Genomic DNA, 21,031 nt, shown 5'->3' on the forward strand with positions numbered 1-21,031 from the left:
TTTTAGATTGTGAGATTTGAATGTATACAAGGCTTCTAGTAGTGAACAATTCCCATGTGTATAGAGTAGATTAGTCAATAATATTCTAAACACATAGATATATTACCTTGAACATCAATGTGATTCTACCAGTTAGCACAACATGGGCATTTGTGATCAAGAACACGTGATGTACATGTAAACTGATGACATGTACACCGCGTACACTAACTCCTCTCAACTCATATAGGTTATGCACGATCACTGTATAACCTAAAGCTGTTTGGTAAGCCATCCTTAATTTACTTTAAACACACAAAACTTTTACTAACACTTGAGGGTAAATAGTGCGCTCTTTCTAGAGTGTAAATGAAACACAAACCATTGGGGAGCGTCCTCTGAACGAACTCATGTTGTACAAGTTTCTTAATGTTGTTCAATTATAGAACAGTGTATAGTCTAAAGAACCGTCCGTAGGCTATAGTATTGATAACATTCTTACAGCAGTGTGGTTTAAAATTCATTTCCACACAGCCTAGTACGACTACACACAGAGACACAACCACACACACACACACACACACACACACACACACACACACACACACACACACACACATACATACATACATACATACATACATACATACATACATACATACATACATACATACATACATACATACATACATAATGTCTGTCTGTCTGTCTGTCTGTCTGTCTATGTATGTATGTGTCTATGTATGTATGTATGTATGTATGTATGTATGTATGTATGTATGTATGTATGTATGTATGTATGTATGTATGTATGTATGTATGTATGTATGTATGTATGCTGTATATGTTAACTTTTCATTGCATGATTGTAATACTATACTCTTTGCCGTGTTGATTAACACATGTAGTATCTACTATGCTCAGTAGTACAGCATAATACAGCAGTGTTGTAATGCTATAACACGAATTTCTTTACACGCAGTGAAATGCTATGGAGTGAACTTTACATGTACAGGTTTCTTGTTTACTGTTTTAGAAATACAAACATGTAAACATTCGTGACAAATGCCCACAGTTGTGTAGTAAAAACTGTTTTGGTTGTTCTTTTCGACTGATTTGCGGAATATTGAAATATGTGAAAGGGCAACTTCTATATGGAAACGTGACAGATCAGCACAATAATTCTTCGCTATCGGTGCTCTGGTTGTCACGAAGTCACGAAACACGATAGATCCTGCAGATTTGTGTGTGTGTGTGTGTGTGTGTGTGTGTGTGTGTGTGTGTGTGTGTGTGTGTGTGTGTGTGTGTGTGTGTGTGTGCTGTCTTCTTTTACTTTCAATTTATTCTATTCTTTGTTGTACCCAAAGTATATAGTGAGGACATTCTTAAAATCAGTTCAAGCCATGTTTCCATTTTCAGGTAAATCACATTTTAGTCTTGTATAGACTGAATACGTTTTTTTTAGAAACGGTAAAAAGAAGATCATGTTCCAACGGGAATACAAGGCAATTTGTATGAGTGTTATCATTTACCAGGGTCTCTAGACAGATACAAATAAATGTGAAGCGTTTCATTCCATTGAACTTCTAACTATTTTATTTTAAACACATCTAACACCACATTCACAATTCTATCTGACAATGGGGGTCCAAGGTTTCCATGGAAACATAGTGGTTGCTTTGGGCAACCATACTTTGATGTTCATTGAGAAAGCTCACCTCAATTCAAGGGTAGTGAACGTGAAAATAAGGTAGATGGCCCCTGTGACTAGCTGTATGGTAACTAATTGATTCACGTCACGAAAGGGTTTCTTGTAAATTGAGATATTTATTAGAGAAAGGTGGCAAATATGTCAGTTGTGTAAAGAGAATTTAAGCGAGTTTAAGAAATTGTGTTTACTGCTACACAGATTACCGTGCTAATTTCCTTCACAAACAGTGTCGGAGAGATGTTGATTGAATACTTTGTTGTTATGGTATTCCAATCTGTATTTATTAACCCGAAGCTTTTCAGAATGCGAACTATGATAATCGAGTCAATAGATGGAAGGAGGGAGCAACAAATCGTTCAAGAGTAGGCAATTGCAAGGAGGAATAGAATGTTCAAACTATAGCATTTGGAATCGCCATACAATGTTGGCTGGCTGGCTGGTTGGTTAGGTAGGTAGGTAGTTAGTTAGTTAGTTAGTTAGTTAGTTAGTTAGTTAGTTAGTTAGTTAGTTAGTTAGTTAGTTAGTTAGTTAGTAAGTAAGTAAGTTGATTAGTTAGTTATTTAGTTAGTTAGTTACTTAGTTACTTAGTTACTTACTTAGTTAGTTAGTTAGTTAGTTAGTAAGTAAGTAAGTAAGTAAGTAAGTTGATTAGTTAGTTAGTTAGTTAGTTAGTTATTTAGTTAGTTAGTTAGTTAGTTAGTTATTTAGTTACTTAGTTACTTAGTTACTTACTTAGTTAGTTACTTAGTTAGTTAGTTAGTTAGTTAGTTAATAGTCAGTTAGCTAGCTAGTTAGTTAGTTAGTTAGTTAGTTAGTCAGTCAGTCAGTCAGTCAGTCAGTCAGTCAGTCAGTTAGTTAGTTAGTTAGTTAGTTAGTTAGTTAGTTAGTTAGTTAGTTAGTTAGTTAGTTAGTTAGTTAGTTAGTTAGTTAAAAGGTTAGTAAACTTAGTTACTTACTTATTAGTTAGTTAGCTAACTATTGACTAATCCTTGTCAATATATAGCATGTGATATGCTGATGGTAACGTTATAACATAGACAAGGTATGATGACATAATTTCAACAGATCAATCTATTTGACTTTGACTGAAGGCTGTCATTTTAATGTAACATCTATAGCAATAAATCGTTATCATTGACTCACATCACTTTTAGTGGTCTGAGTCAATGAGTGTCGATACTGACATGACGCACGATTCAACGTCCCGTAGAGAGGGTACTAAAGGTAACGACTGGTCTTTGCCAGCCATTGTGAAGTTATCGATGGAGAGAGTAGTGATGGAAATTACTTACGACACATGTTGAAATCGACACAAGCCATTAGCATATAAAAGTAAGGTCAATATCTTCATGTAAACTCTTCTAACATTGTCATGGTTACACTGTGTTTAATTTCAGACGATACTCGTGGGTGATAGTGGAGTTGGAAAGACGTCATTATTGGTGCAATTTGAACAGCAACGATTTCCTGGCTCGTTTTCAGCCACAGTGGGAATAGGATTCTCAGTAAGAGGAACATTTTACACTTGATCGATTCACTTTACACTCGACTTTCAACCGGAAATGGGCTTTCATGTGCCACGAAACTTGTATGTTGTGAAAGTGTGTTCGTTGGCAGGTTATCAGTCTATCTGTCTGTTTGCCTACATCTGTCTGTCCGTTTGAATGTTTTGTTGTAAAATAAGATATTAATTATTATGCTAGTTGCTATATCTTTTGGTTGTAAGTTACATGGAAATAGTACGTCACACAACAGTGAATTGGTTATATGGAAATAGTACGTCACACAACAGTGAATCGGAAAGTGTTTTTTCGGGGATTTAATAATAGATGTGGTGAGCTGCAATTCACTCACGTTATAATACTTGAGTATGGTCACTGTTAACAATGAGAATGGCGCCACCACTTGATGAGAGAGAGAGAGAGAGAGAGAGAGAGAGAGAGAGAGAGAGAGAGAGAGAGAGAGAGAGAGAGAGAGAGAGAGAGAGAGAGAGAGAGAGAGAGAGAGAGAGAGAGAGACTTAGTATTGTTATAAATTTATTTATGTAATATTTATTTATTCACTATCCGACATGCATTGCCCAAATACAGGATGATTAAAACATCTATCAGTAAAACAATCGAATTGTTAGTCTGCATTATCTTTAGAAATTATAACAAAAGGCATTTCCCATTTGACATAGCTACTGTATTTACAAATCCTGGGGAATGGCAGGTACTCTGTAAATATATATTTCCTGCATTCTTTAAATAAATAAATGACGCAGATGACAGGGAAACTGTACGGTGAAGTTCAGTTTATTTCCAAATGGTGATGCGACGCCAAATATATTAATATCATCTTAATCGGATATGAGGTTTTCTTCCGATAAAATGCAGTTGTTCTGATCATGTTCAGTACAGAACACTGCCCATGAGAAGAACAGCGCCCTCAATAAAATAAGGACAATTATTATTCAACTTTTGTTTTTCGTTCAGTCCGCCAGGAGTGGCGCTCATCTACATGTCTATACTTTGACTGATGATCACTGTACAAGTTAAATTACTTTACAACTTATAATACAATGATTATTTGCTTTGTTAAACATAATTTAAGCAAAAGTAAGATTACTTTGACAAGTTGAGGTTAATCTTTCCTGTTACCAGGCATTTATGTGATGTGAGTTTAAAGCAATCAATCATGACACTGTGAATCAGATAAACACCGTTATTAAATCCTACATACAGCATTCCAGGGGTTCGGAGACATTTGTGAAAAGCACTCCTTATCGATATCGGTATTAAAGATGTCCCTGATATCAAGTTTAAGTTATCCAAAGACCGTATATTTTTAGCACCTGGATTAGCCATTAATTACATTTTTTTTAAAAACATTAACATTCCATAGCAATTCATGTTCATCTACACAATTTAAAACCATATATCAACTAACTGTACGTACGTACATGACAACATTAATCACGTCACAATCTCAACGTCGTAAACCCTCAGGCCTCTTTACGGCACCCGCCAAGAGTTGCAATGCTTCAGCAGAAACATGCCCTATGGCTTGTGAGAATGCATACTATATGTTAAATTCTTTGCATTCCGTATTTAAGTAAATTTTAGACGGTTAATTTTCGATATGCACTTATTTTAGAGGAAAACAGAATAGATGTTATCAGGGTAAACATACGAGTGTCCAACTCCATAGCAACGTTGTTAAAGGCATAATATTGAGACTTATATCGCGATTCTGCTCTTTCTGTCGTTGGTAAGGTTATACCATAGACCCTCCGTTGGTGGATGGAGGGCTATGGTTTAATACACAAATTAAGTGTTAAGTGTTCTTTAAAACTCAATTATTATTTATCTTTTGTCGATCTAAAAAAAAATAATCCCACATCTAACCACTTACAGTATTTAAACGATTTAGGAATGCCATATTATACGACGTATCTATGCAACGACAATTTATGAAACGATTAAATATCTAGGCAAGTGATCTAGAGCACAAGAGAGTGGGAAAGAAATACATACAGTACTAGTATTCTTGTTCCACTTAGCAGCATTTGCATTAATTGTATGTACATGTATATCACCTGAAACTGAAAAAAAAAACACACTCCTGCCCCTACACCAAATGGGAAAACATATTCTGAATGTTTTTTAAAATTATTTTCCCAATGTTGTTGCATGGGTTTGTGTTGATTCACAGATATTCCATGTAATTTAAACCGGGGTGTTGTTTTTTTTTTTTTTTGTCTAAGGTTTTGCTTATAATACATTATTACGTTATTAATACATTATTGTAAGACATCATAAAGCCAATCTCATTAAAATCCGTTGTAGATGTCGGCTAATCAATGGTATAGGCCATCAAGACAAAAACGTAAACATGTGTCACGAAGGTCAATTCGAGCAAAAATACCAAGGTAAAATAACAATGAACGATTAGCCGACATCTACAACGGATTTTAATTAGATTGTCATAAAGCAAACTCTCAGTAAGTCTGACTATCGTGTGCTTGATACGAGGTGGCAAATATGGAACGATGATAATAACACTGTTATCCATCGGAAATATTGTCATGGACAGTCGGAAAAACGATTACTCTTACCAGTTTTGTTGGTCCGAAAGTTTCTGACGGTTGAAAAGATAATTACATAAAGAAGCATCTGTTTTCAAAGCTTTCGGCGAAGTGGCATCACATCTCAAACATGCTTTTTCACCGGAGGACGTACGTTGTCGCCTTTATTTATGGCTTCTTGATATTGTCGTCGGACAAGTCTTGAAGACACACAGATGAGTTTGAGTAACTACACTGGTCACAGTATATCTGATTATTAATTGATGAGAAAGTCGGCAACTAAAAACTTTCTCGACTAAAACATAAAACTGACACGGGTTGTAAAAGGCATATGCACATTCAATGTACTAGTACCAATCTTTCTCAAGATCCGCTCGAGTGCTTTGAACATTTCAATTTTGGATTGTGATATGAACTTGAAGGAAACTGTAATTTACAAACCAACTAACCATGATTACTGTTTGTAACCAACGCGACTATTAAACTGACTTTATAAGATTAACTTACCACCTCAAATCCGTTAATTGTCATATGACGAACATTACTGACTGAGTGACTAAGTGACTGGTTGGCTCAGGTTGGCTGATTGATTGATTGATTGATTGATTGATTGATTGATTGATTGATTGATTGATTGATTGATTGATTGATTGATTGATTGATTGATTGATTGATTGATTGATTGATTGATTGATTGATTGATTGGTTGGTTGATCGATCGATCGATCGATTGATCGATTGATTGATCATGAGTGAGTGAGTGAGTGAGTGAGTGAGTGAGTGAGTGAGTGAGTGAGTGAGTGAGTGAGTGAGTGAGTGAGTGAGTGAGTGAGTGAGTGAGTGAGTGAGTGAGTGAGTGAGTGAGTGAGTGAGTGAGTGAGTGAGTGAGTGAGTGAGTGAGTGAGTGAGTGAGTGAGTGAGTGAGTGATGAATGGACGTATACATAACCTAATCATAAAACTGACTTGCTAAATACTAACTAGTTACTTTATGTAAGTACGAAATCAAAACTAAACAAAGTAAAATACTTGCAAAGCAAAAATACACGGGGTGTACAGACTAGGTGCCTAAATGTTGTAGCTTATCGACTCGTTGCTACTGTAACACTAAATATCATTTCAGGTGATATTGCGCCCCCACGAAGCATCATTAGTCCGATAAAATATTGCCTTTCATTGTACTATTACAATGCGCAAATCTCATTTCAGCCAATTTCAAGATCCAAGGATGTTAAATTATGATCTATGTAACAAATTATATTAATTGCTTTGTGTCTTATTTATACTTAGCAAGCTTACTGCTACTAGTTTGTCACAAAATTGTGTGCCGATCGTGTTGTTAAATTGCACCCAGCTCACCGATGGTCAGGTAACAGAATGCAACTAAACGTAAACAAAACAAATTAGAATAACAAAAACCTAATTAGCCCCGGTGCAACAGTATTGATTGATTGGGTTGAAATATTAATTCATACATAAACTTTATTACTTTGCGTGCACAATAGTTGTCTTCCCTGGAGAAATAATGAATTGTCCCAGGTTTCCCTATGACGTCATGGCAAGCGCCATATTGGCTTCCCAGAGTGTATTCGCTGCTACTGCTAGGTCGGAGCGATGAAGTGGGGAAATGTTTTACTGGTTTTCTGCTCAAACTGAGAAGGATTTAACCCGGCATTAAAAAGATTTCAAGGGACTTTGTACTCGGTTGTCGTGCCGAGTTATTGCAATCGTCATGTCGACAGCAAACGGAGTTATTCGCACAGGCGGCAGCTTGAACAGCGAATTTTATGATTTCGCTTGCAAGGTAGGCCAGGCATGCAATATCAATAATGTTAATTCAAAAACCAGCTGAATGAGAGTCGTTTTACTATTTACAAATACTTAACAAGTTGACGTTTCTTATTCTCATTGCGAATGCGTTTCCAAATTTTGTTGTTGTTGCCCTTTCAAAATATATTTAAAAAAGCACACAATTTCTATTTGGCTTAGGCTAATGTAGTTATTTTCTTTTAGGTTATGTTAATCGGCGATTCCGGAGTCGGAAAAACGTGTCTTCTGGTACGATTTAAAGACGGGGCATTTCTGTCTGGGAGCTTCATCTCAACCGTGGGAATCGATTTTAGGGTGAGACATCAATTTTTCCCTCAGCCAGTCCCAAAATAATGACAATACCAATTCACATAATTCATACAAGCCCGGATATTGTTGTGATCCTGTTGAGAATTCACACGCGTCGAACATGGTGATTTACTAGTAGTGAAAGTTATGTCATTTTTTTTATTGAACTAGCTTTTCTCGTAAATTTAAGATAAATTTAGTTCGCCATATCTCATATATCAACACCGTGAAAGTGTTTCAGTGCACCTTTTATTCTTCCAGTCGAGGCTCCATACAGTACTAGAAAAAAAATCCAAAGACAACAATATGAGCGTGAGATCAGGTCTTAATAATTATGTAACTAGTATTAGATGTGCCGGACACTTTTATAAAAAGCCCACTGTAGTAACAGAACAATGTAGACACACTGGGTATATATAGTAAGCACATACATCCAACAGACATACACACACAACAGAACAACAAACCAATATTCATTATAGTATTATGTACCTGTCAGTAATTTAATAAAGATATTAAATACATATGCATACTGAAGCATAATTATGTTTTTCAAACGTAACTATGTTTATGTCTCCAATATATATATGTACATCAAACCCCAGGGGAATAGTATCATCTGTAGTATACTGTATATATTTGTAAATACTACAGAATTATCATTTGCTGGTACTAAGGATAGGATTATATATGTGTATGCAGGTAGTGTCATCCATTGTGATCAGCAAACTCGGAATAGCTCACATAGTTTCCCTGACAATTACAAGCAAGCAGTACATCGATTGTGATCTTATGAGAGATAAAATTATGAAATGTCAAATTTTCCCTGGATGAAACATCTAGGGAATTCAAGATATGTATATGAAATATGAAAATTACTTTGGTATAAGATGCTTATCTCATCTAAATAATCATAATTTATGCATGTAGTGAAATATTATTTAATGTTCAGAAAGGTAAGCAACATACCTCAGAGAAAAATATATACGGTAATTTGCAACCACAACTTTACATACATACAGACATACACACATGCTTGCATGCACACACACACACACACACACACACACACACACACACACACACACACACATACATACATACATACATACATACATACATACATACATACATACATACATACATACATACATACACACATGCTTGCACACACACACACACATACATACATACATACATACATACATACATACATACATACATACATACATACATACATACATACATACATACAGACATACATACATACAGACATACACACATGCTTGCACACACACACACACACACACACACACACACACACACACACACATATATAAAAAAGGACAACCCCAGCCAAATTAATTTCAACTTGTTAAATATAACTCAGAATGACAACTGACAAGAGAAAAGGCCTCTGGTAAAATATATCTAGTGAAATAATCTCGTTAGAGGAGAGGATATGAAAAAAAAAACTTGTTTGTGGACATGTTCAGCAAGTTATTTGTAAGATTGAAATTTTTTGTTCTTCAAAATTTAATAAAGTACATAAATACTTAGAGGTTTGTCAGCCACATGATGGTTTATTGACAGGCAAGTGATTAATGTGGGTATTAAAAATCTAAACGGTTTTGTTGTATTTATGATGAAACCTACATTGATGTATCCTATGTATTAACAGGCATGTAGAGGCAATAAAACGTACATTTTGTTATTTCCTGTGACAATACCAATACTATCCAGGTTTTCTATGCTGCAATTTTTTTCTCGTATTTTTAAGAATGTTTTTAGCACTTTTAAAAGGATTAATAGCAAATCGTTTTGTGACATTATTCCAATAGAAGTGTTGATATGATATGTAAATGAAGTATTCAGAGTCTATCATTATTCCATTTCACACATCATTCAAACTAGGATATAGACTTTTGTACAGAGCAATGTAATTTTCTGTTGAATCATGAACATTGACAAAATTACATAATTTACATAATTATAGTGTTGACTGCTTTGGGAAATTTGACAGCCATTGACAAAGTGGCACATTCACAAAATGTCTTTAATTGAAATTCTATCAACTACGTTTGCACAAATGGCTTGCTGGCTAGTAGATAGGTAGGTAGGTAGGTAGGTGGGTGGGTGGGTGGGTGGGTGGGTAGGTGGGTAGGTAGGTAGGTAGGTAGATTAGATAGGTAGATAGATAGATAGATAGATAGATAGATAGATAGATAGATAGATAGATAGATAGATAGATAGATAGATAGATAGATAGATAGATAGATAGATAGATAGATAGATAGACAGACATCAACAGACTGATCACTGACTGACTGACATGCATAGATAGATTGACTTGCTGACTGGCTGGATAGATTAACTGACTGACTGACTGACTGGCTGGCTGGATAGATTGATTGACTGACTGACTGACTTACAGATACATAGCTTGACTGACTGACTAAACAGATATATTGACAGACATAACTTAACATAATGAATTGACTGACTGTCTATCAGACACATTGGCAGACATACATGTACAGACAGGCATAACATGACAAAAGTGTTGACTGATTGACAAGATGAAAGTAAACTGACATATGGATTGATTAATGAACTTATTGATTGAAATAGTTGATAGAAGTCTGAATAAATTCTACGCCAGCATAAAATATTGACACTACTTTCTAATCATACCTCATACAAATGATTTGCTACATTGTTTTATCATAGATAAAAAATATAAGCAAAAGAGTTGAATGAGCAATTACATAATTTTGTACAGCCATATTGTTGATTCCAAGGGTACACACATTATGTCAAGCTATGTAAACTTTGTAGCATCATCTCATTGCCAAAAATACTAACATTCCACACTGGTCAAAGAATTGACAGTTACAGAATGGCAAATAATTGCATTGTTGTTAAAGGCATGTACACTGCATGCCACTCTAACTAAGTCAATTGTATAAATTTGGGTATTACCCCAGGTTAAACCTGGAGATTTGGCTCTCAGGGTTGACATATGGGCGAATGGTACTGATACTGATAGCCTGGGCTAAATAATAGCTAAGTCTCTAGGCTAAATTATATGGTATATTATTAGGGTAACTAACCCCACACATCATTTTTGAAGTTTTGTAATATTAATAAATGAATTATCAATTGCATAGACTTACCATAGTCACAAGGTGATGGTTGTTTTGTTCTAACTGTAACTGTTGGAAAATCAGCCTCAAAGGTCAATTTCCTAGTCAAGGCCCCCCCCCCCCCCCCCATTATATATACAAACAAAATACAAGGTTAGCCTGGACGACACCAAATTTTAGCTGCAGAAACCCTGTTATTAGATTTCATAAGGTAGTTAGGACATTGGATACCAAGTTTATAAATGTATTTGTTAGATGTAGCTAAGTTTTGTTGACTTTGTTGTTACAACAGTCAATGAATACACACTGTGATGATGACAAGACTAATCATGCATGGAAACCAAATATCTCATTTGTTTTGTTTTAAATTCTTTTGACTTAGTGGTTTCATTGTTTTTGGTGGTAGAGATCTTTACTCAATGAATCAGCTGTAGAGTGTTGAAAGAGGGAGGTATTATAATGGAGGTAATAATAAGACAAAGGCAATGTTGGTGATTTCCTCAAGTGTCATTATACTGTTTGGTTATATGTTTGTAAATGATGGGAAGACATCAGACTTGCTTGCTGTGTGATACTGATAATGACCTCAACATGTCTCTAGGCTATGTATAGTCTGGAGTGGAACTCATGGTTTATGATATGGTCTGCCAGTTTACAATTGTAAAACAGGCTGGGAATTGGTAAAAATTCATACCTTGACTCTGGTATTTAAATGTAGAGGAGGTTGTCAGAACCTGGAATCCTGGCCATAAAATTGATCCCAGTTTTGTCTAAAATGTAAAATATTACAGACTGCACGGAATCTGGCCATAAAATTGATCCCAGTTTTGTAAAATAGGACAGACTGCACGGAATTGGGGGAATCTGGCCATAAAATTGATCCCAGTTTTGTGAAATGTAAAATAGAACAGACTGCACGGAATCTGGCCAAAAAATTCATCCAAGTTTTGTCTAAAATGTAAAATAGGACAGACTGCATGGAATCTGGCCATAAAATTCATCCAAGTTTTGTAAAATGTAAAATAGGACAGACTGCATGGAATCTGGCCATAAAATTGATCCCAGTTTTGTGAAATGTAAAATAGAACAGACTGCATGGAATCTGGCCAAAAAATTCATCCAAGTTTTGTCTAAAATGTAAAATAGGACAGACTGCATGGATGGAATCTGGCCATAAAATTCATCCAAGTTTTGTAAAATGTAAAATAGGACAGACTGCATGGAATCTGGCCATAAAATTGATCCCAGTTTTGTGAAATGTAAAATAGAACAGACTGCATGGAATCTGGCCAAAAAATTCATCCAAGTTTTGTCTAAAATGTAAAATAGGACAGACTGCATGGAATCTGGCCATAAAATTCATCCCAGTTTTGTGAAATGTAAAATAGGACAGACTGCACGGAATCTGGCCAAAAAATTCATCCAAGTTTTGTCTAAAATGTAAAATAGGACAGACTGCATGGAATCTGGCCATAAAATTGATCCCAGTTTTGTTAAATGTAAAATAGAACGGACTGCATGGAATCTGGCCAAAAAATTCATCCAAGTTTTGTCTAAAATGTAAAATAGGACAGACTGCACGGAATCTGGCTAAAATTGATCCCAGTTTTGTAAAATGTAAAATAGGACAGACTGCACGGAATCTGGCTAAAATTGATGTTGTAACCTTGTGTAGGAATAATTACATATGTATGGGTTCCAGACAAGAAGAAAAAGAATAAAAATAATCAGACAGTCAGCTCAATGGCTAAAGCTAGTACCGGTATATGTAATGCAATGGCTTCACTAAAATCTTCACTACATTTTAATTGATCTAAATCAAGAATCCGATCCCCACCACTGTATAATCAATTGATCTGTGTCTCCTTGGTAATTCTCTCCACAAAGATTTATCTATATTCAGAGAGACAGGTGAAAACATAATCTCTGACAAACTACATTGATGGAGGTAAATATGTTAGCCTACTTCAGTAAAGATTGTAGCCTTTATACCTCAGTAGTCTTGTAGGACTAACACTACTACACTATTTCAGCTATCCTAAACTACTATTTGAAGTTTTTGATTTTTTTTTTAATTTTCACTTGTGCGGGACAAACACTTTATACGGCAGTTGGAATAGCTAAAATAGTTTTAGTAGCATTATGATAATAGACTGAGTGCTCCAAATCTAAAGGTAGGCGCTAGGAATAAGTAGTCTTTCACGACAAAACATTGTTGGTATGAAATATTTATTTCACCACATCACCACGCATCACATTGGATTTGGTAAATTCACATATATTTGTTATTTGTCTTCAAATACATAAACAAACATGGTATCTGTCATGACTTGCCATAGTAGATATTCATTTTGGGTGTTATGTCTCTTGTTTGATATGTAAAATGTACAGACATCATAATTGTTTACTCTTCTTTGATCTAACAATTTGATATATTTAGGACCTAATGTTAAACAGTGATAGCACCCACGCAGACTATTAAAATAGCCATCTTGTTTTTTTGTCATTGAAGTGAAAGCCTTTCTGTGCATATGTTTAAAAAAACATGATTAAACGGATAATTTCATACTACCGGTAACTATACATTAATGTGATTATAATGTAGAAACATATTCATGTTTATCAATTTATAAAAAGTATGAACATGGTAGAAATCAAATATTTTTTGATGTTGAGCTTAACTACAAGTCCCATTCCAAATAGATGTGTCAATGCTTGGTGTTATACCTGTCTTTCTTGTAGATGTAACTGCATCAGAAAATGTGGCTGCGGTTTTGAAATAAGTGTAGTCACTTTCACAAAAAAGCAACACAACCTGCATCAGAAGTATGGATCCGAAGTAGTTTTTTGCAAAGGTTTTAAGAATAAAATTCTTTTGATATTCAGAATAAAGTCACTCCAAGTGCTTATTGACTGTCCACAACTAACATTTCACAGTTTTGTGTTTATTAAATTGTTGATCTTGGCCAAATAGTGAAATGTCACATGCTGGGCAAACTGTTGTTATATGGGAGTATCATCTTGTTACAATCACCAGTTCATGACAGTACTTAGGGACATCGGTAGTCAAGTTTAATCATAGCCTTTAGTAGTGTAGAAGCTATCCATGGTTTCGATTCTCTTTGATCTCTCTCCAAATCTAGTCAAATGGATGAAAATCTAGCTAGACACATGCTGAGAAAAGTGGGAACAGGTATGTCAGCAGTAATCTATCATACATTGACAGTCGCTGGTACTTGAGTAATTCACTCAAGATCCTGATATGCAAATTATGTTTACATTGTAATGACACCTTCAATTTTGGATGCAAGTCATGTGTAGATGTGATAATGTCATTGGGTTCCAATTTCATTTAAATACAGCCTTTCTTGGTGGTTATTAAAAGTTTAGCACAGAATGTTGTTCTACATATATCCATTTGACTAGACAAAGAGAGAGATTGACGAAGATATTTATTGAAACCATGGATAGCTTCTCAGAGAGTGAGACTAGCCTGTAGAGACTTGATGTACTGACTTGACTATATTCTGGCAAAGACATTTTCAAGCCACATAGCCAAGTCTTTAGGCTGTAATATACTGGACAAATCAAGGATGGTGATACAAAATTGGTGGATTTTATGAGGTCAAACTTTATAAATTTCTAATTGTTAACCCATGGTGGCTAGACATAACATCAACTCCACTCTTCCTAGGTAGGTACATAGCTACAGAGACTAATTGTTATGGTGTTAACTGTGGGTGGAGAGTCTATGCTGCAAACTATCCAAACCATAGCTGGAAATAGTGAGACCAAAATAAGTCTCAGAGCTAGTAATAGCTATACATGTATGGTGCACATATACATGTATCTATATCACGTGATTGTGGAACTGTCGAGGCTTTCCCAGTCATTCCTATCCTGGAGTCACCCAGGCCCAGCAAACATAGCACTTGTGGGCTCTGTGTGAGTAATCGTCCCTGACTTTTTTAAGTTATTACTCCAGGAGTCCCCCAAATTTGCACTCGTCTTGTGAGTGAGACAGCCTACCCATCAAGTCTGTAGAACACACACCCTGGGTTTGGGTCGGTCACAGAAAAATCTCGTTGCCGGTGGGATTCGAATCTATGACCTCCCGCCGACTGCTAATCCTAAACTCTAACCACGATGCTACAGGAAGCTGGTTCAATCATATACTTGATTCACCTGTAAAAACAACAATATAATATTACACACGTATTTGTAACGTTTTGAACCTATATACATCTTGCCTTATCCTTTGTAAACGATTATTAATTTGAAACATCAGGATTATACTTATTGATCAGGACTGTTTTACTCGTTACTTTTGCACTCCAATAATATAAATTATTCACCTGTATAAAACAGAATGATACAAAATAAGGGTGATTGCAACCACATCTTTTAAAAGGCTATAAATTATAATGACTTTCTTTAGTTGAGATGCAGCAGTAAACCACCTGTTAGTCATCCATGGGTAAACCTGAGTAATATATGACAAGGAAAACAGTACAGGAAGTCAGAAAACCATACATCATTGATTATAGATGAATTTATATCAAGCATAATGCTCCCATACTTAATTCTGTGTTTCTCATCCTAACAACTTAAAAATGATAATGAAAAAAAAAGAATAAGTGTATGAGTACATGTTGGTGATACTTTCAATTCAAGGCCATACTTTATTAAATTTCCCGAATTTCAGCAATAAATGATAAAACTTCACTCAGATACTCACTCATTGGGTTGTCATCTGACAATCACATCGTGATATTTACTAAACCTGCAGTAGACAATTTTGGATTTTTTTTGCCAGAATAAAGAAATATTGGGTCAGTCAAGTCGTGAGAAACATCAAAATAGCAAAGCGGCCCTTAGCTATATAATAGAACATAAGAAATACAGAGGAAATGGTTATTTTGACATTGTGTAGATCGGATACCGGATATGATGCTCCTATGTCATCATTACTTGCAGATGTTTCTTTTGTGAATTAACAGATGTCCCTACGAATTCCGATAATAAGTTAAAGTAATAAAACTCATTCTTCATTCTATATTTAGAATGATGAATGCTCAATTTCAAATGTTATTTCACTTGATGTGTAATAATATGAATATTTTGTAAAGTGTTTTTTTTTGTATAAACAATGAACTAAAATGGTCATTATCAATGGTTCATACAAAAGGACCAATATAGTCTTAGTTGTGCTTTTGTACAGTACTCATTATGTACATTGTGAGAAATGACATTAGATTCTAGATATTGTATCAAAAGTCATAAAGTGAACACATATTTTGTATCATAAAATACAAAATTAATTAAAGGCCCACTTTAGATTAAGTCTAATAATCACACTCAATTTTAGAATAGGTGGGGTAAATGGTCTCTGTGTTGTTTATTTCTTCCTATCAGGTGTACAGCCAGTACAGATTGGAAGAACAGTTTTAGAGTGTCTTTTTAAGTTGATGTCAGTTTCCACATCCACTAATTGTCATGAGACTTCACATTTTTTGCGATTTTATTATTTTTTTCAAGAATACATAAGAAAAAGTTTAGGGTCGGCAGTGAAAAGCTAGGGTAATCGGAACCAAACAATTATTATTTTAGGCCTAAGGATTAAAAAAGAATGGTAATTTAGCAGAATCATAGAAAAAGTTGGTTGATAAGAAAACAATGATCCCATGTAATCCTTATTAAGATAATACTAATGTGATGACCCAGGATTTAAACATAGCCCTTTAAAGCAAATTTTGTGACAGGATTATTAAATGCAAAGTATTTGCAATCATGAAAGGAACAGGTATACCCTGGTATTATTAGTCTTCTTTTTACTAGGGGTATTTGTTTGTACACAACTACTAAGTACAGGATGAAGAATTATTCATGTAAAAGATAGCACCCCCAGAAGCCTTCAATTTGCTGGGTTTATAAACTTCTTTTGTGTTGTCAAAAGTAATCACATACAGCTATAGATAGCAATGAACCATTTTACTACCTGAGTGATGTCCTTGAAGCTTTGTGATTATCAATAATTGATGGAATTTTGAGTAGGAATAATTGGTATAGACAACAAGACAAGGATCACAAATAAAACTAGACAAACATTGCCACAGATGTATACTGTGAAAGGAAACTAGTGTAAATAGCATTTTCAGCTATTTATATTTATTTTTCTGTAAGATTTAATTTCTCACAGGCCATGATATGTAGGTAAGGAGCAGCTGATTTTATTAATTCTGAAAAAGAAACCGTCAATATATTAAAGAATAATTCAAAGTAACATTGATTTGTTTTTAAGGGTGAAAATATTAAATCCAAGATTTACATTGAAATATATGCAAAGTCACCCACATGGGGTTCAACATTGTGAAGTTATTTGCTATTTGACTGAATGACATAGAATGAAGTGAATTATGTTACTGCCTCAATGTGAGCATTTATACTTGGAGGATCAGCTGCAATCTGCATAATGTGAGGAGGGCAGATAGAATCCTGATCTCAAGGCAAAAAAAACACCATATCAGGGCTGTGATATATTTATAATATGCCGAGTGATCATGTTGGTGGGGAAAGGTATGCTGAGTTTCATAATTAGGATCTTCATCCGGTTATTAAAATTTCCAAAATGTGATCGCAATTTGTAAAATTACAATATAGGAAAGATACTACACATTCTTGTATATTGCTGTGGGCATTTTTATGTCCATATCTGAAATTGCATTATGTATATATATATAATTATATATTGAAGCATGTAATTGTAATGAAGGATAATGCTGTCACTGTCATCTTTGGCATTCTTAGGAGCTAAGAATTTAATGTATCCATGTTGAGAATTACAGATAGGATGAAGCATAAATCTTTCATTCCTCAGATTCTGATGCCTGCATTTTGTATGTAAATGAAGATAACATTAATATGATTATGTCCTTCTTTGGCATTCTCAGGGGTGAAGAATTTTGTTTAAATCTATGCACTATATGTTGAGAACCTTGATTTAGGGATAAATCTGTCATTTCTCAATTTCTGATGCCTAAGTTCAAATTATTACAGCTGAATTAATTATGCATAAAATTGAGAAAATTAATATGATTATTCAAATTATTCTCCTTGTGGTGCCAACTTGTGTTCTATACTCATTTTGAACTATGTTTTTCTGTATTCATGGAATAAATTAATGGGCAAAGCTTCTTGCATACAGGAAATTGCACATGTATGAACACAGAGGCATACAAGGCATGCACTTTACACATACAGATGGATGTGTCTGACTTTAATGCATTGACCTATCTTGGTATATATATGCTTTCTTGTAAAGTACACTTGGCTAGGGAAAGTGTAGATATATTTAATCCTTACATTTTACATGTAAGAACACCTTCCTACTACATGTACACAGTAATAAATACAGAGATGACATACTTTTATGACTTTGAAGCTGATCAGCTATTTATGTTTAGTGTTGTCCGGCCATTAACCATATGGCATGTATAATTATGTTTTATATAGCCATGAACAAGCTTTCATTTTACAGCCAATTAAACCCTGTACCTGCTATTAAGACTACTGCTACAGTGTGTAATAACTTGCAATCAGTATCAAGACTTAAACTGTATTGCAATGGATGTATGGACCACGGCTTATATGGAACTTGGTAGTCTAGTGCTAACTGTGGCATTGAATCTCAAGATCTCTCTTTTGATTCGATACCGCAGGTAGCATCAAGACTAAGAACTTGGAGACATACATGATATAAGTATATTTATCTAGGACTATAGTCTGTATGTGATTTGACTTGAAGGCATGTACACACATATAGAACTAGATCATAGATGACTTGAAGTCATACTCAGACTCAGGGAGACTTGAAGGCATTCACTTAGACTTGGCTGACTTGAAGGCATACTCAGACTCAGGGAGACTTGAAGGCATTCACATAGACTTGGCTGACTTGAAGTCATACTCAGACTCAGGGAGACTTGAAGGCATTCACATAGACTTGGCTGACTTGAAGGCATACTCAGACTCAGGGAGACTTGAAGGCATTCACATAGACTTGGCTGACTTGAAGGCATACTCAGACTCAGGGAGACTTGAAGGCATTCACTTAGACTTGGCTGACTTGAAGGCATACTCAGACTCAGGGAGACTTGAAGGCATTCACATAGACTTGGCTGACTTGAAGGCATACTCAGACTCAGGGAGACTTGAAGGCATTCAGTTAGACTTGGCTGACTTGAAGGCATACTCAGACTCAGGGAGACTTGAAGGCATTCAGTTAGACTTGGCTGACTTGAAGGCATACTCAGACTCAGGGAGACTTGAAGGCATTCACTTAGACTTGGCTGACTTGAAGTCATACTCAGACTCAGGGAGACTTGAAGGCATTCACATAGACTTGGCTGACTTGAAGGCATACTCAGACTCAGGGAGACTTGAAGGCATTCACATAGACTTGGTAGAATTTAAGTCATACCATAGACCTGGATGACTTGAAGGCATTCACATAGACCAGGGTGACATGGGGCATGTACATAGATCAGGTTGGCTTGAAGGCATACTCACAGACCTGGTGACTTGAAGATACATCATCTAAGACTTGGGTAACATGATAGACCAAGACAACTTAGGCATTCACATACATGTAGGATATGTAACTTAAAGCAATTCACAAAGACCTGGTTCAGTAGAAGGCATTCACAATGATGTGACTGATTTGAAGGCATTCACAGGCATTCACAGACCAGGAAGATTTGAAGGCATTATTCACAAAGGCCTGGCTGAGTGGAAGGCATTATTCACAAAGGCCTGGCTTAGTGGAAGGCATTATTCACAAAGGCCTGGTTGAGTGGAAGGCATTATTCACAAAGGCCAGTAAGATTTGAAGGCAGTCATATAGTCTTTTAAGTGTGGGGTATGAAAGGGTGAAATGCGTCTTTATTAACTATTGTTATTTTATGTATGCCGTTTTTGTTCTTTGTATTTGTCAGGATATCCCTTCTCGTAAAAGAGAGACAAAAGACTAGAAACTTAAAAATTGAGCAAATTAGGTCCACTTAGCCATTGGATTTCAATCAATTCATATACCTTAGTGACACAGGCATTTATGACTTGAAGGCATTCACATTAAAAACATGTCTCTCTTCATTTTCTTCTCATTCTGTTCCATTGAATTGCCAATGAATGATTCGAATATTAAAGTCAAAAAGTCATTCCGTATCTACATTCCTTTAGGAATTACGGCTGGCAGTAATATATCCGGCTTTTGTGTGGCAGCTCATATAAAATAATTTTTATGTTCTCTAGACATCTATAAAATTATGTCATAAAATAAAATGGTAGCATTGGCAGGATCATACTGTCAGCTGTACATTTACTATTCCAGTACAATGTATTAAAATTCCATTCTCTGAATTTGAAATTAGTATATGTGTTTTTCCAAACTTATATTTTTCGTGTATAAACAAACAAACACCCCCACCCCCACCCATCACACCACACAGAAAGAGAATTAAGGATTGAATTAAATGTTTCTCATCCCATATTTATTATATCAAAAGAAAATTATATTCTTGACAGACTGATGAAGCAAATGCCTACTGGTAGTTTACATATGACCTTGCACAATATGAAAATTTGATGGAAAGTCAACTTTAAAATTATTTTTGTTAATAAACAATGAATAAATTTTCTTGGAAATGAAGTTTATTTTGTTGAGAAAAACAATGAACAATTAGCCTTATATGAATATTAAATAGTATCTTTAATTGATAAATTGTGAGGATACTTTTGTCGAGACATTATTCAAACATTTTATAGTGGAAACAATCTTGAACATTTCCAGACCTTACCTTAAAGTTGGTAAAATCTATCCAGACACCCAAGACAATTCACTTTCTTCTAGAAATCAATGTATTATGAAAACATGTTCATTGTTACCAGACATATATACCTTAAAGTTGGTAAAATCTATCCAGACACCCAAGACAATTCACTTTCTTCTAGA

The 21,031-nt window shown here is 35.1% G+C and overlaps 1 protein-coding gene across 1 annotated transcript in view; it reads left to right on the forward strand.

The window, feature by feature from the left end:
* Window positions 1-7,343: 7,343 nt before the first annotated feature.
* The window catches only part of LOC144435086 (ras-related protein Rab-37-like), a 63,846-nt gene continuing 50,158 nt past the window's right edge, over window positions 7,344-21,031 (forward strand). The window contains exons 1-2 of the mRNA XM_078123639.1: window positions 7,344-7,562; window positions 7,772-7,882. Coding sequence (XP_077979765.1) covers window positions 7,491-7,562; window positions 7,772-7,882 — 183 coding nt within the window. The 5' untranslated portion in view covers window positions 7,344-7,490. The remainder of the gene's footprint in view (window positions 7,563-7,771; window positions 7,883-21,031) is intronic.

This window comes from Glandiceps talaboti, chromosome 5 (assembly GCF_964340395.1).
Source record: "Glandiceps talaboti chromosome 5, keGlaTala1.1, whole genome shotgun sequence".
NCBI classification, from domain to species: Eukaryota; Metazoa; Hemichordata; class Enteropneusta; family Spengelidae; genus Glandiceps; species Glandiceps talaboti.